At 41.2% G+C, this 23,293-nt stretch overlaps 1 protein-coding gene across 10 annotated transcripts in view; it reads right to left on the reverse strand.

Annotated features, from left to right (window-relative positions):
• The window catches only part of LOC125462178 (acyl-coenzyme A synthetase ACSM3, mitochondrial-like), a 45,381-nt gene extending 24,545 nt beyond the window's left edge, over nt 1-20,836 (reverse strand). For 4 of the 10 annotated variants that reach the window (XR_009447148.1, XM_059654103.1, XM_059654102.1 and 1 more), the window contains exons 1-9: nt 20,696-20,835; nt 19,496-19,572; nt 14,762-15,061; nt 13,847-14,057; nt 9,197-9,404; nt 7,009-7,179; nt 4,571-4,727; nt 2,621-2,700; nt 694-817 (exon numbers count right to left, since the gene is read on the reverse strand). Coding sequence is in view for 7 of the 10 variants with exons in the window: in XM_059654103.1 (XP_059510086.1) it covers nt 694-817; nt 2,621-2,700; nt 4,571-4,727; nt 7,009-7,179; nt 9,197-9,404; nt 13,847-14,057; nt 14,762-14,992 (1,182 nt within the window). In the remaining 3 variants the exon portion in view is untranslated. Of the gene's footprint in view, nt 1-693; nt 818-2,620; nt 2,701-4,570; nt 4,728-7,008; nt 7,180-9,196; nt 9,405-13,846; nt 14,058-14,761; nt 15,062-19,495; nt 19,573-20,695 lie in introns of all 10 variants that reach the window. The other 6 variants (XR_009447147.1, XR_009447146.1, XM_059654101.1 and 3 more) reach the window with 6 other exon arrangements.
• Between the last annotated feature and the right edge of the window lie 2,457 nt (nt 20,837-23,293).

Raw genomic sequence — 23,293 nt, forward strand, 5'->3', positions numbered from 1 at the left:
GTTAGTGTTTCATGTGAGGGTTTATAGTCTTCCTCTTCAGAGCTGTTGGGGTGGCCTTGGCTAAGGTTTGCTGGGTGCAAGTTGAAATAATGCTGGGAATTTTAAAAAATTGGCTTAGCCAGCCAGTTTCACATTTCGCCTAAAATCTGGTATCTCTGACAGTACAGCACCAGAGTGGCAGCTTTGATTTTTTATTTGTGCTCAGAACCTGGGCTGTTGTTTGAAGCCAGAACATTGTGGAACAGAGACAAAAATGCTACAAGCATGTTCACATCAGAGTGTTGCTTTCAATTCCAATATCAAAGAGGTTCATAAGTTTCTCACACTCAGTGGAAATGAGAGTGCAGTGAACAGATGTGGAGGGATTGAGGAAATGGTTGGGAATGGAGAAAAGAAGCTTTGCACTCTGGATAATAGGAACTGCAGTTGCCGGGGAATCTGAGATAACAAGGTGTAGAGCTGGATGAACACAGCAGGCCAAGCAGCTTTCCTGCTCCTATGATGCTGCTTGGCCTGCTGTGTTCACCCAGCTCTACACCTTCTTTTGCACTCTGGATAATGCAGTATTTTGTTTCAAGAAACCACTTTTCTATATTATGGGGTACATTCCTTCATTGCAAAAAGCTGTTTGGTTGATTTCTTTCTTACTTCATTTAAGGATCAAAACCTCTTACTCAGGCTTAACGTACGTACGGTTTCACTCTGGCCATATCCTTCATAGATGTCTAAGCCTGTCTCTTCTTTCCATTTGGCCATTACCTCAGGGCTGCTGGGCTCACCACCAGTTACACAGTGCTGGAGGCTTCTGAATCTGTAACTAAATTTTTAAAAAATTAGAAAGTGAAACCACAACTGTTTAGCACTGACCTTTTTGTATGTTTAGACAAATTCTCAATATACCGTGCATTGAAACCCAAATTTAAAATATTGCTTTTTTTGGAATATTAGAATATATTTAGGTCATTGTAAATTAAGCTACATTTATATTTTGGAAAATTGTTGACTTGAGACAAAAACTTTCATGCCTTGGGCCTGTCTTCTGACCCCATTTTTTATTCCCCATTATTCATTCACAGGATGAGGACATCACTGGCTAGGCCAGCATTGATTGCCCATGCCCAGAATGGCAATTATGAGTCAACTGCATTGCTGTGGGTCTGGAGTCACACATAGGCCAGGCCAGGTAAGGATGGCAGTGAACTAGATGGGTTTTCCGACAACTGGTAATGGGTTCATGATCATCATTAGCTTCTTGATTCCAGATACTTGCTGAATTCCACCAGCTGCTGTGGTCGGATTCAAACCCAGATCCCCAGAACATTAGATGGGTCTCAAGATTAACAGTCCAGTGATAATACCACGAGGCCATCACCTCCCCTTTTGCCTCATGGAAGATCCCACAGTGCATGAAGCACAAAAAATTTTGCAGTGAGCAGCACCATAGAAGACTCACCTTCTTTTTACAGCTTGCAGTGCAGTATTCCAGTCGTTAGAGAGTTTAAATATCCCACAGTCTCCTAGAGAAGCTACAGAGGAACCCAAGTGTGTAGCGTAAGTACATAAGGTGAGTAGGCGATTACAGGTGGCTGAGAGGTAAGGGGTAATGGTGGCATTTAGGTAGAAGGGTAGGGTGCTAGATGGTGGTTCCAGGATTAGAGGTAAGACTGGGAGGTGGTAATCCGGTAACGGTGGTAAATCAAGTTGAGGTGGATTCGTTAGGGTGGGAATTGGAAGATAAAAGTTTCTAGTCCAGTAGTGGGCAGTCTGGTCAGTTTAGGTGATGGGTTTTTCCAGGGGACAGGGCCATTTGGATCTGGCATTTTGTGGGGTTCTGCGAAGGTAACTGGGGTGTGGTTGTTAAGAGCTTGGAGATTGGTGGGCAGGTTTCTTGCTGCAGTGGTATCATTGGAGAGTCAAAGGATTCAGTTGTATTGTTACACAGGAATCAGGATTGTAATTTTTCTATCTAACATTTCTGCAAACTATTCAGGTATATCATTAGAACACTCTGCAGTCTCCAAATCTAATTCAGAAATTTCTGAGGCTTCTGGATACAAATAACTGTCTATTGGAAGTTCAAACTTCAGATCCGGACAGTTCTTATTTCTTAAAAATAGGAACATTCAAATTGAAAGTGAATAAAGTAAGATATCTGGAGTATCAATTCAGAACAGAGTAATTCAGATTACAAAAGATAATCAAACAAGATCAGTGATCTTACATTATTTTTGATATGCTGGGCTGGTATGTGTACCTATTACAGTATGAAACTGTTCTTGCTTTCTAAGTTTTGGATCAATTTCTTTTGTTGAATTGAAGAATTAAAAAATGTGCTAGCAATAACTACATAATTCAAGCCTTTAAATAAACTGCAATAAAGGTCTTAATGGGAGATAGTAATTTGGAGAGAACAAATCTGAAGAAACTAAAATTATCAACGACAATGTGGGAGTTAATGAAAAGAAAGAGATATTGTGCTGGATCAGGAGGGAGCTGTGAATGGTTCTAAGGAGTCTTGTGTATGAATGCAGACAATAGTGTGTTTTTTTTTGCATGGTTGTTAGAAATGCACAGCCAAACAGATGCAAAACAAAGAATAATTAGAAATTTAATAATGTACCTGGTAAGATCATTCTGTACAAGCATACGATATGCAGTGGGTGGACAACAGAAAGTTGTTATTGGGTACTTGGATAAAACCTAGGAAAGGATCATTTAACAATCAATTATCTTCTCAAAGCCAAATGCAATAATAAGTAGCAATCTTCAAACAACATCAGGAATGTTCTGGACTTCACAAACAATACATAGTGAAAAATAAACCTTCCCATTTAAAAAAAATAAATAAAATTCAGTACAACCTCCCTGTCACTGTACCAAAAAGGCTATTTTTGATTTGGCAAGACCTGGTTCCCACCTTTCCTCACAGTCACATCAAAAACAGAAAGAAGTGCAGAACTGTGGGACATGGGAATCAGGGTATGTGACACTCAGTCAGGTTAAAATGTAATCCCAAAAACAAATAGCTTGACACAAAGTCCTGAAAGGGTAATGAGGTAAAATATGTAATAGAAACAAAAACATAAAGTTGGCAATGTAACACCTCTTTCAGAAATATCTAGAATCATAGAAGCCCTACAATGGGGAAGTAGTCCATTCAGCCCATCAAGTATACACTGACCCTCAGGATTTTTTTCACTCAGACCCATCCCCCTACCTTATCCCTGTGACCCCACTTTTGCCACGGGTAACTCACTCAGCCTGCGCATTACTGGACGCTGTGGACAACTTAGCATGACCAATCCACCTAACCTGCATATCTTTGGACTGTGGGAGAAAACCAGAGCACCTGGAGGAAACCCATGCAGACACAGGGAGAATATGCAAACTTTGCGCAGACAGTCATCCAGGCTGGAATCGAGGGTGGACCGAGGTCGCTGGTGCTGTGCATTGTAAATCAATGTATATACTTATTAATGCCATTGCTAGACTTACTGTTCTAATTCCTGTTAGGACTGTGTGGAAATCATAAGACCTCGATACACAAATGTTAACAGCCTGTTCACCAAGTTCAATTTTGGAAAAATAAGAGAAATCCCAAGAACAGTAACAACAGTATTATTGATGATAATGGAGGTAAGAAAGTTGCAAACAAAGAAAAAATAATTGTTTTGTCATGTGGTGAAACAAAAGGGTATGATTTTTCTTGTATTTCCTGTGGAAAAGTGAGACCGCTACTGGGAGAGATATATCCAGTAACATAGGGGAATGTGAGCTTTGATGAAAAACAGCTTGCAGTACAGAATGTTTGAGAGGAAGAATAATGCTTGTCATAAGGGTAGAAACCAAACTTCTTGCAGGAGGCTTTGGGAACAAAAGAGCTCTGGCAATTCTACTTCAAGCACAAAGAGATTGTGAGCCTGAGCATTGTGAAAATACTTCTGGCATACATATGAAATGTGACCCATCAAGCGCTCTGCAATCAGAGCATTTAAGGGTCATTTTCTCTTTAAGTGCAGAAAGAAAACCTGTAATTATTGTGGACGGACCTCCAGTTATCCAACCTTGTAGCTGATCTGTAACCACCAGTTTTATGCACATTAAAATAAAAATTATTTGTAAATAAATTAACCCTTCGTAGACTGTTTCCTTAGAGATGAGTGATGCTGGCAGAAATTATGGAAACTCATGAAGACACATATTTATAACCTAAAGCAGAATAATCAAAGTCAACGAACATATTTCAATCCTCAGCCACTCATTAATTGATTAAAAATTCAGTATTAGCAACAATAACCCAAATTTTCACAGAGGCGTTTTTCTTTCAAAGCATGTTTTTTGCTAGCAGTTACAGTTTGTGATTAGTCAAATGGAATAACTCACTTAAAACATTTTTTGGCAGAAGCAAGAGTTTGTATGATGTGTGATGCTTTTATTAGGAATATCATACCATGGAAGTGAATAAAAGGGGCATTGTGGAAGTGGTTTACTGCACACCGAGTGTATTTATAAAATCAGAGTCAACAATATACTTATGATCACAAGTTACTGAAAAAGACTGTTCACTTACTTCCAATATGATTTTGGGTTCAAACCGTGGCATCTGATGGACAAAAGCACAGGCTCCTTGAATCCAAGGTGCGAAGAAGCTGTTCCATGCATTCTTAGCCCAGCCAGTGTCTGAGGTATTCCATATCACATCAGAGGGAGTGAGATCCAACCAGTACCTGGAGAAGGCATTATCATAATCAACTTTCTGTCCCACTGCATTATAACAAAAAGTACTTTTGGAAGACTAGCTAATGCTGAAGTTCCCTTTGGATCCAGACAAAATGGAACCCTTTTCATAGTAAAATTCCTGTTAATTGAAATACCTGAAGCAAAGTGCCCAAATAGCATAGTGAGGATGCTTGTAGTGAGCATAACACTGAACTACTGTATACAGATAAGATCAAAATAAATTAAGTGTTGACCAGTGGTAAGGCTGCTTGCTCCAAGTGCATGAATGGGAGAAAGGAGGAATCATAGAAGGAGTCAATGAAAAACAATGAAGAATAGTGCAATCCTTTATCTCCATTTTAGCTTCCTGGACTCCTACCAAAACAGTCAGAAGTGGTTGCTAAGTGAGGACAGGTCATGTTTGATGGACACTGCCTTGACTGATGGATTCCACAATCAACTAGCTCCAGAGCATGCCCTACCTTGTGAAGCCCTCCTCAATAACCTCTGGAGACTTGTGTCAAAATGCAGGATAACTGCCCCACAAACTAGCTTTTGCAAAAGCCTGACTTTGTCATTCTCACAGAATAATATCTTAGATAATGTCCCAGGTACCATCATTACTATCCCTGAGTATGACCTGCCTTATTGCCAGATCAGACCCAGCAGAGATGACAGCACAGTGCTATGAAGTGAGGTGGTCTTTGCTTTGAGACAATGGCTCTGGATTGTGTGAGGTTTGTGGCATCAGGCCAAAACCCGAATGAGGAAACGTCCCACTGATTACCACGTACACCACTCCCTCTGATGATGAATCAACACTCTTCCATGTTGAATACCAATTGGAGGTAACACTTTAGGGCAGGAATGACACAGAGTGGGATGAGAGTTCAATGTCATTCATCGAGTAGCTTAGTCATTTCATTCCTGAATATCCTGGATAAGTCCTGAAGGACACATTGTTCAGACTGGGTATGTGGCATGTGATGGACGAAACCAACAAAACGAATAATCTATTGGACAGTGTCTAGTATTGGAGACTATTAATGCAAATTTTCCTATCACAGACACACCTGCCCATGGCAGTATAGATTAGAGTAAGCACTGCACAGTTCTTGTGAAGCCAAAGTCCCATTTTTGCCTTGAGGATACCATCCATCACATTGTGCGGCCTTATCATTGTGCTAAATAGGATGGATTTGGAACAGCTCTGACTGGGCTCTCATGATGTTCTATGGGGTATCAGCTCCCACAAACCTGCATTCAAACAAAATCTGCAACTTCCCAGTCCAGCATATCCCTCATTCTACCATTAGCATCAAGCCAATGGACTTAATGAAGTAAGCAGGAGGCCAGACGAGGAGCAGCAACAGATGTAGTCCAAGAAGAGGTGTAGACCAATAGACCAAATGGCCTCCCTCTACTTTGAAACAACTCTGTAACGTATATCAATGATATGGTATGCCTGCCTGGTTAGGCTACAATACAGAATCACCTGCATGCCAAACAGTGCAAGCGGGTTGCAATAGACAGAGCTCAATGATCCCACAACCAAGAGGTCAGATCAAAGCTCTGCAACCTGCCACATCCAGTCACAAAAGGTGATGGACAGTTGCATAACTATCAGGTTGAGGTAGGTCCATAAATATCCCCACTCTCAATGAAGGGGAAATCCATCATATCGATGCATGTGACAAGCTGAAAATATTCGCAGCCATTTTCAGGCAGAAGTGCCAAATGGATGATCCACTTTGGCTTCCTCCTGAGGTCCCTAAGAATCACATATACCATTTTGGCCAATTCAATTCACTCCTCAGGAAATCAGGAAGCATCTAAAGGCACTAGACACTGCAAAGACTGTAGTCTCTGAGAACATTATGACAACAATATCCTGCGTGCAGTAGCACTGGGGGATTGGTTATAGCTCAGCTGGCTGTCCAGCTGGGTTGTGATGGGTTCAATTCCTGGACTGGCTGAGGTTACCATGAACGATTCTCCTTCTCAACCTCTTCCATCGTTTGAGGTGTGGTGACCCTCAAGATAAACCATCACCATCGCTGTGTCATGAGAAAGTAACCTTGTGATCTGATAAAACCGTGGTGACTTTACCTTTGGTAGCATTTAGTTCAGGAAGACAATCTAAGAAGAAAAATAAACAGTAAACTCGGTCTTTACAACATTTGTGATTGATGTTTTAGGTTTAATCTTGTTTCAAAAAAAACTTTACAACATTTTTTGCTCTTAACAGAATAAGGTCCAGATTTAACGATACCAATATTTCATACGTACTCCAGATTAATTGAATTAGTCTCTGACCTTCCATTCATTGTATGGCCTATTCCATAACTGCATTGAGTATGTAGGACCATTTTTGGAGGTCCTGTAGATCCACTGGTAAAGAAAATAGCCATCGGGTCCACGCTCTTGGTTTTTGCACATCTGTGGTTATCTGATGCATTTCTTAAGAGGTAGAATTAAGACCCTTGTCAATTGTTTGCAATTTTTTTCAAAGGGTACTCATAATTATTTTAAAGCAACTTATATTCTCATGCATTTGAAAAAAAGAAATTAAAGGCTAGTTAAGCCTATAGGAGTTGTTTTGCCCAAACACTACAATTAGTTAGCAATTTGTTACTTTGTCTTATTAATCAATAAACACCTCATTGCCTTTTGTGTTGCAAGTTTTTTATTTGAGAAAACAAATAAAGGCAAGAACTCAAATTTTAAAGAAACAGCTATAACAGCATTTTGATTCATTTAAGTTAGAGATGCTGGAAAATAATTACCAGTCAACTTGCTTAAGTAAGGCAAGATGACACCTCGATGTGGGAAAGAATTTTGTATTGTAGCACTAAAATTACTGGTGATGATTTAGACTAAGACAAGGCTTCCTAATGTAGGGGTAGTAAGGACCCAGCAAAGACTTTGACTAAGTTGTACCAAGGATGTGTCCATTGTTAGAGTGGGGGGGGAGGGCAGCTCTCACAGTTCTCAGCCAAGGGTCATGCCAATAGGATAGTGTGGAAAGATGTTTGGGAAGTACTGAACTAAGGTGATGACGGGGAGGGAGGACAATGACCAATTTAAATTCCACAGTGGGAACCACAATCTTTCGTTTTCAGTATAACCATCACCAAATCACCACTTTGACAAATTGAAGAATTGATCATTAGCAAGCACTGTCCACCAGGGGGCAGCCAAACTAGAGGACAGTTAGGGAAAAAGGGAGAGGTCAAATCAAAATGTCTTTGGAGGAGTAACTAAGGCACTCTAGCCCCCACCTCTTCCAAATGCAACAATCAATACTTGTGTTTTCCCTGAAGTGTCATGACCCCTCTCTGTAGAAGGTGGAACTTGAACATGGGCTTCCTGGCTAAGCAATACATACTCTACCACAAGAGTTGTTCAAATTACAGATTCTTATTGAATACAAGTTTCATAATTTGCCATGATGGGATTTAAACACACATCTCCAGGACATTACCTTGGGGTTCTGGATTGCTGGTCCAGTGATGTCACCACAACAGCACCAACTTGCCAGCAGGTAATACAGATATATAAAGATGAGTAGAATCTTACTCCCATTCTAGATGGCTGTCCCAGAAGCTTTTGAAGAACTGACCCAAAGCACTTAATTTATTACATTCAGTAAAGCAGGACAGTTATGGAGCTTAAAGTTTATGATATGCTAAGAATCTCCCAGTTAATTTCTTCATTCATTTATATAGTTAGTTGACTAATTATTAATATTGCTGCAAAAACACATTTTGTTGAAGCTTTTCATCTTGCATTCATCAGGATAATTCACAAGAAATACTGACGAAATGGAAAACAATATTTCAATTGAATGAGCGTGTCGATTGGTTTGCAGTGGACTTGGATTAGTAGATTCATTGCCATGAAGAATGTACTACTTAGTTGATGATTGACAATTGACTGCCAAAGTTTGTTTAAATTTTAAACAAGATTAGTTGGCTCTGATTTATCAAGGCATTAGCCTGAGATATGAACAAGAAAATCACCAGTTGTTTTGAGTAGAAACAGCAACAGTGTTTATTATTTTTTTCCGTCTCTAAAGAACAGAGATAGCCCTGTTTGTTAATATATCTAGCCTCCGGTATGTGAAAATATTTCACATTGCAAGGTCCCAAGAATCCACTTGCCAACTAATCAGCATCCTCCTTTTACAGAATACAGATGTTATTTTCCCCTTTCATAGTTATTCTTGCAAATTATTCTGATGAGTGCAAGACAAAAACCTTTGACGAAATGTGACTTTACTAGCAATATTCAAGTTCTCTACTACAAAATGACTGTAGTTAGTAAATTAGAAGTATTTGTAAGGTTTTGTGCCAAATTGATTGAATTAACTTACTGAAATATTGAAATATCTTTAATATCTATGGATATACATGAGCGTTTCGTTTGAGGTTGTTCTGTTTTATAATTATTCCATATAAAACTAATTGCTACTAACCGGAAAAGGTCCTGGAAGTTTATCCATCCCTGTTTATGTTTTTTTGATACAACTATCTTTGCTTTGAGGGAAGTGCACTTGGACGCCACTGATTCTACTGCATCTGCCAGGCTGTCATCTGTAACAATGCATTTTGCTTTGGAGGCTTGAAGCCTGTGTAAAATATCTCTGGCTGTTAACTGGGTCGTGCCAGGGATCAGTATAGTACCTAAACAGAGCACAAACAAAAAGATTAATACCGAAATATTTGCAAAAACTTAATTAGAATTAATTGGAACTAATTTATCAATCAGATTTGAATTGTTTCAAAGAAATACATTTGATTTGTATTATACATGCAGCAAAAACACAGAGTGTGCCAGAAACCTGTCATATAAACTGAAGATGAAAGAAATATTTGGCAGATCAAGCACCCCCTCTTGGAGTGGAAAAATTAAGGGCTCAGCTCAGTGCCCCCCACCCCTAAAAGAACGGCAAAACATTACAGACTGAAGTGCAGAGAATAAGGGGAGGAGAGAGGAGGGAAGTTCTGTGATATGGTAGAAAGTAGGTGTGTTTCATCAGCATCTGAAGTCTGAAAATAATAGGGGTAAAGGTTATCTGGAGAATGGTTAGTTCAACTGGATAAATGGCTAACGTGTTTAAACATAAACCAAAGCGTCTGGCTTGGTATCTTTCCAGCTTGAGCTAGATTTGATTCCACGTCCCCTGTTTTATAATTATATCACGTGGGTCAGTGACCCATGAATAACTGAACATGCCACCTGGAGAAGGAAAGATATTATGTGAATTTTGCCATGAACCCCCGTGATCGAAACTCACATTGCATGGTGGAACCTGACAGGATTAAGCAGAGGTTGTGGTTTTGCAATTTGGTTACCATGATGATCAGTCACTGAACACATTCACCAAGAGGCTGCCAATGTACATTTAACAAAAGGACAATAGGTCTCTTAGACACAAGAAAAGAAAGGAAAAATCGATATACATATATATTTAAAGTGATATTAGGTATGTGATTTACTTGTGATTTACAGTTCCAAATAGGAGTTATACTAGTCTTGAAACATTGACTTTGTTTTTCTCTCTCCATAGATGCTGCCAGATCTGCTGAGTTTCTCCATCACTCTCTGTTTGTTTCAGATTTCTGGCATCCACAGTGTTTTGCCTCTATATGAGTGAGAGAGAGTCTTCCTGGACAGTAAAGGCATTTTGTTTGCATTGGGTGTGGATGGACATAATAAATATTGAAGTACATTAAGCTGCTTCATAAATAGGACATGATTAGGCCATCAGGCCTCTTGAGACTGCTCCACCATTCAGTAAGATTAAGGCTGATCTTTTCATGGACTCAACTCCAATTACGCACCTGTTCACTGTAACCTTGATCTTTTATTGTTCAAAAATCTATCTTTGCTTTAAAAACATGCAACAAGGTCATCTCAACTGCTTCACTGTGCAGGGAGTTCCTCGGGACTCACAACGCTTTTGGTGAAGAAGTTCCTCCTCAACTCAGCCCTAAATCTGCTCCCCTTTAGTTTGAGGCTATGCCCACTTAGTTCTGGTTTCACACACCAGTGGAAGCAACTTCCCTGCTTTTATCTTGTCTATTTCCTTCATAATTTTATATGTTTTTATAAGATTTCCCCTCATTCTTTTAAATCCTAATGTGTATAGTCCGAGTCTACTCAACCTCTATTCATACATCAACCTGCTCAACTCCAGAGTCAATCTAGTGAACTCCGCCTCTTCCAGTGCCAATACCTCCTTCCTAGTGATAACACAGTATTTCAGGAGTAGCCTCACCAGAGCTGTATGCAGCTGCAGAATAACCTCCCCGTTTTTAAACTCCATCTCTCAAGAAATGAAGGACAATATTCCGTTTCCTTTCCTAATTACCCGCTGCATCTGCAAACTAACTTTTTGTGATTCACGTTAAAAGGACCTGTAATTTTTTTAGGCACAACACCCATAAGCTTGAAAAACCATTTGGTTTCAGTTTGTAGAAGTCCTGATGGAATCTAGATGCGTAAAGTAGTCTCTCTTGATGAAAGGAGATAGTTCAGAATGGTTAGAAATAGATTTCCCCAGTGCAGGGAGATTAGTTTAAAAATACCAGACCTGATGTGTTTGGTTGGAACCTTGAAAGGTTATTTAAATCTGAGATAGTTTAAGCTCAGTGTGAGAGCACTCAAGGAAGAAGATGTGAAGGGCTGTTATTCTCACCTCACCTGTTTGGTCACTTCACCAGATCATCACTTGTATTTAATCTTTCTGGACTCACAATGCTTCCCAACTGATTCACTATTGCCCACATCATTCAGAGGCTGGGCACATTCAGACCATCCTTAATAAAAACCGAAAGAACTGTGGATGCTGTAAATCAGGAACAAAACCAGAAGTTGCTGGAAAGCTCAGCAGGACTGGTAACATTTGTGAAAAAATTAATCAGAGTTAACATTTTGGGTTCAGTGACCCTTTCTCAGAATGTTCTGAAGAAGGCATCGGACCCCAAATGTTAACTGTGATTTTTTCACGGATGCTGCCAGACCTGCTGAGCTTTTCCAGCAACTTCAGTTTTTGTTCAGCCTATCTATGAGAGAACATGGTTTTAATTTGCAACCAATTGTAGTGAGTAGTTCCAAGAATCCACCTCCAGCATCTTCAAACACAAATATTAACTTTAATGCAGTTTGCGACTACTCAATATCCTTTGCTGTCATCTTTATATTCTACAGGAAGATCTTCCCTCATCTTGGACTGCATTCCAAATCCACTGGTGAATTGTAAGCTCCTGTGCTATCAATAAAGGTGAAAGATCTACTGCCAAAACCTGGTGTTAGAATCCCCACTGATTTTTCATTACCTTTGTTTTACCAATTTTTGTTTGGAGCTGTGGACAGAGAACAGTGAGTAGAACTGTTGGACCATGGGCTGCAGCTTATGTTAAAACAAAACAAAACAAACCAGTTTATTTGTATTTGATGCTGGCCCTAGAAGTTAATTACAGTTTGGTTCTTGATCAAAACGTTCTATAGTTGTTCTGACATTGGGAGACAGCATTGATGATTAATGTGACCATTAATAAGATTGGTTCTAGCAATTCTGGAAGAAACATTATGCTCAAACAGATGACAGGTGCTGCATGGCAACTGGGACCTTGTGGCAGATGTTATTTTGACAGGGCGAGGCCAGATTTTTGAACCGAGTATTGTATTGTGTTTTCTGTGAAAAGGAATTTGGCTGTTCGGCTGTTTGACAGCATGAAGATTGAAGGGTCTAGGCCCGAAACATCAGCTTTTGTGCTCCTGAGATGCTGCTTGGCCTGCTGTGTTCATCCAGCCTCACATTTTATTATCTAAGATTTAAAAGCTCACTGCCTTATTTCCTGATTTCAGATATTGGAAGTTCAGACAATATAAACTAAGTTATAAGTATCAGTGGCTTGCTGTGAATGGGCTGAAAGAGTAGCCCTGATCAGCATCTTCAGAAAATCAACCAAGAAACAATTCAATATACCTGCAGAACAAAGCATTGTGAAAACCACTGAAGTAAACTGACCAGTTTTGTTATTTTCTTTTAGTTATGCCTTATCTCTGTTTGTTTGTCTGTCTTTTTGTGAATGGGGCTGAAAACAAAGGTTATTGGATTTAAACACAGACATCAATTAGAGTACTTTATTGTTAAATTTGCTCTGATAAAGTTATTGAATAGTTAATAAATTGTTAAAACTTTTTGTTTAAGCTTCAAACTTGATAGAGAACTCATTATTCACAGAGATGGGATTGGTTGTTCAAAAAGCCTGGTTAAGAACTTTTAGGGTCACTTTTGAGAATCTTTGAACGTTTTAATTATACGGTGTTGCGAATAAATAGGTAGAAAGGCTAACTTGGTTTGTTCTCTATCTCCTTGCAGTAACACTGGTTAACGAGATATTAAATCATTAAATCTCTATTCCATTTCAAAAATACTTATATTGAAACAAAAAAGCTGTGGTGTCACCATCAATGGAGGATCATAGAACAGAATCCCTAAAGTGAGGAAACAGGCTCTTCAGTTCAACAAGTCCATGCTGACTCTCAGAGCACCCCACCCAAACCTGTTCTACTGTAACCCACTTAATCTACACATCTTTCAACACTATGGAAATTTAGCATGGTCAACCCACCCAACCTGCACATCTTTGGGCTGTGGGAGGAAACCCACGCAGGCACGGGGAAGAGTGTGCAAACTCCACACAGACAGTTGCCTGAGGGTGGAATCAAACCAAGGCTCCTGGTGCAGTGAAGCAGCAGTGCTAAGCACTGAACCACCATGCCACCCCAACCACTGAGTCACCATGCCATGCTTGCATAAATAATTAAATCCAATAAGTGGGAAGCTGCTGAATTTCATATATATATTGGAAAATACGTAATCAGTGAAGCATTCAGGTTCAATGTCTGTTGCTAAGGCATTAATTCAGTTCCATCACACTGGGCTCAGAATTTGTTTCTCCTAAAATTGCATAGATTAACCAAAATTATTTCCAAATTTATCAACTAGAAGAAATTTGCTTAAGTTCATCAGAACTCCCTTGTAGGAAGAAGGGAGAAAAATATTTTTGTTAAACACCAATTTCAAGAACCATGTTGACCACAACACCTTTACCTGTTCTGATGCATGCTATGTTTATAAGCCACCATTCTGGAACTCTGGGCAGGACAACAAGAACTCGATCCTTTAATTGTAGATCACAAGCATCTGACAGGACATTGGCCACTTTCTTAGAATGAACTTCGAGGTCCTGGAAGCTCCATTTCACTTCTTGCCCATATTCACTCAGCCACCAGAAGGCAGGATTTGAACCTCTGTTTTCAGCCTGTGTAAATACCAATGGGAATTCCATCAAGCGCTTAAAAACGCAAGAGTGCCTATTGGACAAATACATGAATGGGAAAGGTTTGGAGGGACATAGGCCAGAAGCAGGCAGCTGGAATTAGTTAATTTGGGATTGTGTTCAGTATGGACTGGTTGGACTAAATGGTCTTGATCCGTATAGTATGACTCTATGACTGTATGACACCATACCTCAAATATTTTTCACAGAAAACATTACACTTTAATGAATAGGCTTACAGCCTGTGCATCTTTTTAAAGATAGCTCTCTATAACTTTTAATTGTTGCAACAATCGAGTTTTTGTACACAAAATCTGGGCAGTGAAAAGCTAGCAATGAAATTACTATTTTCATACCACTGTAAATGTTCAATTGAATGTGAATGAATATATGAATAAATTGTGTAGCTTCAAAATATCAGTCAAATCAGGAAAGTTATTTTTGCTAATTCTCAACATTACAAATGAAGGCTTACATTGTTTAAAAGTGGCCATGATGTCTATAATTCTAAATGGTTATAATTCAATATTAAAAATAAATAATTTTACATAGAATGCCTAAATTGTACCACATGTAGCTAATTAAAACATTCTTATGAATGTTTTCTATAACTTCTTCAAATTTCACAGAAACAACTTCTTACATCTAAAAATGAACTCCATCTATCGTACGAGATAACAAAATACCTTTTCAATTCCACTCCATTTATCAAGGACATCATTTGCAAAATTGAAGTATTCTGGCACTTCTGGTTTGTATTCCTGTTTGATAGATTCATAGTCCTTGAAATTCTTAGGGTTACATGTTTTACTACTTGCGAAGAATGATCTTAATTGTGTCTTCAATGTCGTAAAAGCTCTTCGATTGTGACTAACCAAACACGGTATGTTAACACTCATTATGTGTAGCTTCAACATTCTAAATGGAATCAGTCAGGCATTCGTTTTACTTCACATGGAATAGAGAAGCCAAGACACATGATGAAACTGGAAAGACAAAATGCATTATTGACAAAAGCTTTGTGCAAGAATTGGGATCATGGAACATTTTAATGATTTACAACACGGAGTTGAACATTTGAAAAGCCAAGTTCAAAGTTCAACCAGGATTGACATTCGCTGCAATGTTCAAATTGTTAAGCTCAGCCAAGTAGTAGGACTGTGTGGGACACTGTCAGGAGAGGAAAATTAGACTCAATTTTCAGCATTTTAGGAACATTATTGACACACAGACTAACCAGATTTTTCAAACTGCTTCTGATTAGTTGGTCATAAATTTATCCAGTTCAGGAAACCATTAAATATATGCATACATAAAAGGGGACTTGTGAGTCTAAAAAGGTATATTAATGTAAAAAGATTATCATGCATTTGACAAGAGGTGGGGCCAATGTGGCCTAAGGTAGGAAATTCCAAGTGTGATCCAAGAGTTGAAACCTGGCGATTGCAAGTTCTTCCACCCCCAATCAAGAGTCCAGGAGGTCTTTTTCTCTAAGATAATAAAATTTGAGGCTGGATGAACACACCAGGCCAAGCAGCATCTCAGGAGCACAAAAGCTGACGTTTCGGGCCTGGACCCTTCATCAGAGAGGGGGATGGGGTGAGTGTTCTGGAATAAATAGGGAGAGAGGGGGAGACAGACCGAAGATGGAGAGAAAAGAAGATAGGTGGAGCGAGTATAGGTGGGGAGGTAGGGAGGGGATAGGTCAGTCCAGGGAAGACGGACAGGTCAAGGAGGTGGGATGAGGTTCGTAGGTAGATGGGGGTGCGGCTTGGGGTGGGAGGAAGGGATGGGTGAGAGGAAGAACAGGTTAGGGAGGCAAAGACAGGTTGGGCTGGTTTTGGGATGCAGTGGGTGGAGGGGAAGAGCTGGGCTGGTTGTGAGGTGCAGTGGGGGGAGGGGACGAACTGGGCTGGTTTAGGGATGCAGTTGGGGAAGGGGAGATTTTGAAACTGGTGAAGTCCACATTGATACCATTAGGCTGCAGGGTTCCCAAGCGGAATATGAGTTGCTGTTCCTGCAACCTTCGGGTGGCATCATTGTGGCACTGCAGGAGGCCCATGATGGACATGTCATCTAAAGAATGGGAGGGGGAGTGGAAATGGTTTGCGACTGGGAGGTGCAGTTGTTTGTTGCGAACTGAGCGGAGGTGTTCTGCAAAGCGGTCTCCAAGCCTCCGCTTGGTTTCCCCAATGTAGAGGAAGCCACACCGGGTACAGTGGATGCAGTATACCACATTGGCAGATGTGCGGGTGAACCTCTGCTTAATGTGGAATGTCATCTTGGGGCCTGAGATAGGGGTGAGGGAGGAGGTGTGGGGGCAAGTGTAGCATTTCCTGCGGTTGCAGGGGAAGATGCCGGGTGTGGTGGGGTTGGAGGGCAGTGTGGAGCGAACAAGGGAGTCACGGAGAGAGTGGTCTCTCCATTGTGGTGGGGTTGGAGGGCAGTGTGGAGCGAACAAGGGAGTCACGGAGAGAGTGGTCTCTGCCAATGTGGTATACTGCATCCACTGTACCCGGTGTGGCTCCCTCTACACTGGGGAAACAAAGCGGAGGCTTGGAGACCGCTTTGCAGAACACCTCCGCTCAGTTCGCAACAAACAACTGCACCTCCCAGTTGCAAACCATTTCCACTCCCCCTCCCATTCTTTAGATGACATGTCCATCATGGGCCTCCTGCAGTGCCACAATGATGCCACCCGAAGGTTGCAGGAACAGCAACTCATATTCCGCCTGGGAACCCTGCAGCCTAATGGTATCAATGTGGACTTCACCAGTTTCAAAATCTCCCCTTCCCCAACTGCATCCCTAAACCAGCCAAGTTCGTCCCCTCCCCCCACTGCAACACACAACCAGCCCAGCTCTTCCCCTCCACCCACTGCATCCCAAAACCAGTCCAACTTGTCTCTGCCTCCCTAACCTGTTCTTCCTCTCACCCATCCCTTCCTCCCACCCCAAGCCGCACCCCCATCTACCTACTAACCTCATCCCACCTCCTTGACCTGTCCGTCTTCCCTGGACTGACCTATCCCCTCCCTACCTCCCCACTTATACTCTCTCCACCTATCTTCTTTTCTCTCCATCTTCGGTCCGCCTCCCCCTCTCTCCCTATTTATTCCAGAACCCTCACCCCATCCCCCTCTCTGATGAAGGGTCTAGGCCCGAAACGTCAGCTTTTGTGCTCCTGAGATGCTGCTTGGCCTGCTGTGTTCTTCCAGCCTCACATTTTATTATCTTGGATTCTCCAGCATCTGCAGTTCCTATTATCTCTGGTCTTTTTCTCTGACACCTTTCCTCAAGATCTATGGCTCACTGACGGGTCTCAATAATTACTATGCCTCTGGGTATGATCTCAGTGCAAAAATGCTTGTGAAACATTGCCTTATGGGATCAAGTAACCAGTACATGTTCATTTTTGGTTTGTAATAGCCAAGACTATAAACTTTAGGCTCCTGTTTTCAGATGAACGCATTTAGAAAATACATTTGAATAATTCAGTCAAGTACGTAATTCTTTGATAGTACAGAACATGACGTGACTAAAAGGATCAAGAAGTCAGTGCTTTATGTAGTAAAATGAAGTCATTTTATACTTAAGGGTGTGTTACTAGCTTGCATAGAGGATTGGCTAACCATCAGAAAGCAGAGTTGGGATAAATGGGTGATTTTCTTGTTGGCAAAATATAATGAGAGGAGTGCTATAGGATTCGGTTCTCATGCCCAATTATTCACAATCCATATTCATGACTTGGGTGTGGGGATAGAATGTACTGTAGTCAAATTTTCAGATAACACTAAAATAAGTGGAGGAGCAAGTTGCAAGGAAGAAATATGAAATTATGGACAATGTTAAGCAAATGAACTGATGGATTTGACAGAAGAGTTTAAGTGATAAGTGTGAGGGTATCCATTTTGGTTGCAGGAATGGAAAGGCAACTTATTATCTAAATGGAGAAAAGCTTCAGAGTGCTTCAGTGCAGAAGAATCTGGGTGTCCTTGTGCATGAATTGTGGAAAGCTTAGATGCAGGTACAGCCAGTAATAAGGAAGGCAAATGGAATTTTGGCATTTATTGAGAAAGGAATTGAGTATAAAAATCGTGAAGTGCTACTACAACTGTGCAAGGCATTAGCGAGATTGCATCTGGAGTATTGCATCCTCTTGTCTGAGAAGGGACTAACACAGATAGATTGCTAACTTGGCCAAACAGCAAGGGATGCTGGGTGCATTGGCCAAGTAAAACTCTGAAGTCACAGAACCCACACACCAGACACAGTGCAAACACAGCACTCAGGTGCTCATGATGTCAGCATAATTCAAAGGCAACAGACATATACTGAGCAATTATTTAACAGACAAAGACAGCCCATTTATTGATAATAAAATGTGAGGCTGGATGAACACAGCAGGCCAAGCAGCATCTCAGGAGCACAAAAGCTGACGTTTCGGGCCTAGACCCTTCATCAGAGTCTGATGAAGGGTCTAGGCCCGAAACGTCAGCTTTTGTGCTCCTGAGATGCTGCTTAGCCTGCTGTGTTCATCCAGCCTCACATTTTATTATCTTGGAATTCTCCAGCATCTGCAGTTCCCATTATCTCAGCCCATTTATTGCCTCCTTTTTATTTATTTTATGTTTATTGCCTCCTCTACATTGAGAAAACCAAGCAGAGGCTTGGGGACCACTTTACTGAACACCTACACTCGGTTCGCAATAAACAACTACACCTCCCAGTCGCCAACCATTTCAACTCCCCCTCCCATTCCTTAGATGTTATGTCCATCCTGGGCTTCCTGCAGTACCACAACAATGCCACCCGAAGGTTGCAGAAACAATTCATATTCCACTTGGGAACCCTGCAGCCCAATGGTATCAATGTAGATTTCACAAGTTTCAAAATCTCCCCTCCCCCAATGCATTCCAAAACCATCCCAGTTTGACCCTGCCTCCCTAACCTGTTCTTCCTCTCACCTATCCCCTCCTCCCACCTCAAGCTGCACCCCCATTTCCTACCTACTAAAGTCGTACCGCCCCCTTGACCTGTCCATCCTCCCCAGACTGACCAATCCCCTCCCTACCTCCCCACCTGCACTCACCTCTACTGGCTCCATCCTCGCCTCCTTAACTTGTCTGCCTCCTCTCCACCTATCTTCTCCTCTATCCATCTTCGATCTGCCTCCCCCTCTCTCCCTATTTATTTCCGAATCCTCTACTCCTCCGCCTTTTCTGATGAAGGGTCTAGGCCTGAGATGTCAGCTTTTGTGCTCCTGAGATGCTGCTTGGCCTGCCGTGTTCACCCAGTCCACACTTCGTTGTCATCTGAGTGATTGACACTGTTTCAAACTCTTAAGCAAACCTCCCTGATTGGCCAGAACTGTAGTCAGTTCCAGAAAACCATCTAAAAAGGTATAAAAACAGGGTTCACCTGCTGACTGCACTATTGGACTCTCTTGGACCTTCTGAGGATTCCAGCATGGCCAAAGGCAGAAAAATGCTGACTGTCTGGAGAGAGAGAGAAAGACACAAAGCAGCTTCATAGTGCCACAGATCCAGAGACAGAGAGCTTGGCTATACAAATACACAAGAGACTCAAGAAGTACTGTAAACTTAAGGGGCTGAATAGGATTGGATGTAGTATTGTTTTGTAGGAAAAGCTTTTGTAACTTGTGTCCTAATAAAATCAGGATTGTTTTGTATTGGTACCGGCTTGTGTTCAGGACGATTTGATCACTTCGCTTTTGTGGGACGCCTGGGAAAATTCATTCAAAACATTCTGGTTGAAGTTGTCTAACTTGTTTGAAGGAGGAACTAGACAACAGTTGTTTTGAACAAAGAATAGTACAGCTCAGAAACAGGCCCTTTGGCTTCCCAGGACTGCGACAATACATGTTGCCTTCCTAAACTGAAACATCTTTCGCCCCTGTGTAGTCCATATCCATCTATCCTCTGCCTACTCATTTATCTGTCAAGACGTCTGTAAAAGACTGCTATTGTATCTGTCTCCACCACTTTCTCTGGCAGCACACTCCAGGCATTTAGTACCTTCTGTGTTAAAAATTTGTCTCTCACCTCTCCTTTAAACTTACCCCCATTTACCTTAAACTGACGTTCTTTAGTAGTTAACATTTCTACCCTTGGAACAAAAACAAACAGGAGGCAGTTCAGAATAGTTTCACTAGATAATTCCAGAGACAAAGGGTTTGTGTTATGAAGAGAGATTGAGTAGCTTGAGCCTATACTCTCTGGTGATTAGAAGAAAGAGAGATCTAATTTAAGTACACAAGATGCTAAAGGGGATTAACAAAGTAAACGTAGAAAGAATGTTTCCTTGAGTGAGGCAATGTATAACAAGAGATCATAGTTTTTCGGATAAGGGGTAGCAGATTTAAAACAGAGATGAGGAGAAATTAACTTCTCTCAAAGAGTTGTGAGTCTGTGGAATTCATTACCCCAGAGCTTGGTGGAAGCCAGGACATTGAGTAAATTTAAAAACAGATAGAATTTTTAATTAGTAGTAGGTTGAAGGATTATGAAGAGCAGGCAGAAAATTGGGGTTGAGGCCAAGATAAGGTTAGCCATGATCATATTAAGTAACAGTACAGTCTTAAGGAGCTGAAATGCTTACCCCTGCTCCAAGTTCTTACTGTTCTCACACATCGCAGATTTTTAATTGGGGAGGAAGAGGCCACAGAGACTGCCAATCTCCACTGTGTTCCCACTGGTAACATCCTGCCCAATCAGAGTTTACTGGTCTGAGAGCTGAGATTGGCAGTTAACAATTCCTGCTGTATCTCCATGCCAACAATAGACCAACATATCGTCACACTCTTCTCGGGCTGTATAAAGTTGTGTTAATGTTTTCAAGTTTGTTACTTATATCTTAACTGAATACACTAGGAGCTTTATAACTGGATGACCTCCTTGATCTATGAAAAGCATTCCAAGTTTCTACATGTGGGCTAACAAAGCTTACGCCTGTTTGCTAAAACGGGAAACTTTATTTGCAACATGAGCAGGGATGCTTTTACCGGGGATCTGGCATAAAATCTGGCATTTAATTGTACTCACCCAAACAAATGATCTGTCCCTTTGCCCTCTTGTCTATCGGTGCATATATAGTGCAAGGGGGACGGTGAGCATGCCCAGGATAAAGCAAAGACAGAATATTCTGTGACCAATGGGTTAGCTCTTGACTCTGGTAAGCATCACCACTATCTACTAACCACATTTCATATTTGTGATGTGTTTTTCAGATTTCAGATTTGTTTTGACTTAAGTGGATGCACACAGCTAAAACAGCAACTTGAGAAGATCAAACATCCAGATGGAGCAGCCTGCTTGATGTGCATTTTCCCCATTAGGCTAAACAGCCATCCCTTCCCTAATAGTTGGACTATGGTTTTGGCGGCACTGTTTAAACTATTAAAGACTGCAGATTCACGAGAATGCCATCACTTTGGAACCTCCCCTCCAAGTCACACATAATCCTAAATTGGTCATATATTGCTATCCCTTCACCGACACCGCATCAGTCCTTCCTACGTTGTGGCCACATTGTCAAGAGATAAACTACAATAGTTTCCTTGGGTAGTAATTACCAACCATGCCAGAGATGCCAATCTCCCAAGAATTAATTTCAGATTGTCTTTTGATAACCTGTTTCTAGCCTCTTGCTTCTTTCCATTTGTTCTGTTTCAATTTTTCTTTGATATCACTATGTTCAGCACACATTTGAACGACTTTATTATCTCCCTTCTGTGTTTCCTAAGTGCAGAATTCTCCCAGTTGGATAGTCCACTGCCTGTCTTGACTCTCTCTCCTGGAATGAGGCTAAAGGAGGGATTGAGTGAGGTGAAAGTGGCTGACACAGCTGTTTGTGCTGATGGAGGTGGGTGAAAAATAGTGCCTGTCTGGAAGAGCAGATAGCATGCAGGGTTAGTAGTCTGAGGGTTGGTGTGGGTGAGAGTGATTAAAGAAAAATGCTGCATGCAATTCTAAGAGTGGTAGACCATGAGATTTAGGAGCTGGGTGTAGTAACAGAGTTAAAATGAGTGTGAGATAGCAGAGAAAATATGGTGGCACTTGCCCTTTCAGAACACTGAGGTCATTAACCTTTTGCCTGCACTGATGGGTGTCCTTCTGTGGAGACTACACTGATCCAAGTGCTGAATCTAGATTGGGCTGGGAAGTTCTGGTTCTGTGGTCTCCTCTGGTGCTCCTGAGGAAAGAGAATGTCCCTCTTCTCCACCACCCCATCCACCAGGATCTACAGGTCCTTGTCAGCAAAGCAATGCCAAATAAAAAGCAAGTCGGGACACCTCGATTACAATTCTTCTCACAAAGCAGGTGTGAATGACAGTTCCGGGCTTGCAGTGACCGACTTGTATATAGCTGCATTTTAAGCATGGCACCAATGGCAGCAATTCTAGATGTTCTGGGCAATAGCATGTACTTCTTCCATTGGTGTTCAGAAGTTAGTGCAAGGGTGGTGCCATAGTGACAAGATGAATGCATACAGAGGTGAGCTCATGTTATCTGTGTGGGAGAATCTGCTGGGACTCATGGAGATAAAACACACCATGAAACTCCCCAAAATCAACACTCAGCCGATTATGATAAAATTCAGCTCTCAGCGTTGTTACAATACAGGAGATCATGTCCACACCAAATCACTAAGTGTTAGTTAACCTTCTCTCCACCGTCCTGCACCTTGCTCCTTTATAGATAACAGTCCAATTTCCTTTTGAATACTTTAACTGAACCTGTCTCCAAAGATATTCAAGTCAGGCAAATCTTAACCATTTGCTGTTTGAAAACAGTTTCTTCCTCATATCACTATGACTAATTAAAAACATAACATTTCGCAGTCATATTTCTGGTACAAGATAAACTTCTTGAACAAATGAAAAAGTATTGCACAGTATCAGGCCCTTCGGCCCTCCAAGTCAGTGCCGAACATCATGCCCTAATTAATCTAAAAACAACCCTACTATTTTTCGATCCGTATCCCTCCATTCCCTCCCTATTCATGTACCCAACTGGGTCCCTCTTAAATGTCTTCAATGTGCCCACTTCCACTACCTCTTCTGGTAGTGCATTCCAGGCTGCTATCACTCTCTGCGTGAAAAACTTCCATTGCACATCTCCCTTTTTCTCCCTCTTCTGTGTTCCCTTGTAATTGAAACTCCAACCCTGGCAAAAAGTCTCCACCCTATCTATGCCT

The sequence above is a fragment of the Stegostoma tigrinum genome, chromosome 23, assembly GCF_030684315.1.
Source record: "Stegostoma tigrinum isolate sSteTig4 chromosome 23, sSteTig4.hap1, whole genome shotgun sequence".
In the NCBI taxonomy this organism is placed as follows: domain Eukaryota; kingdom Metazoa; phylum Chordata; class Chondrichthyes; order Orectolobiformes; family Stegostomatidae; genus Stegostoma; species Stegostoma tigrinum.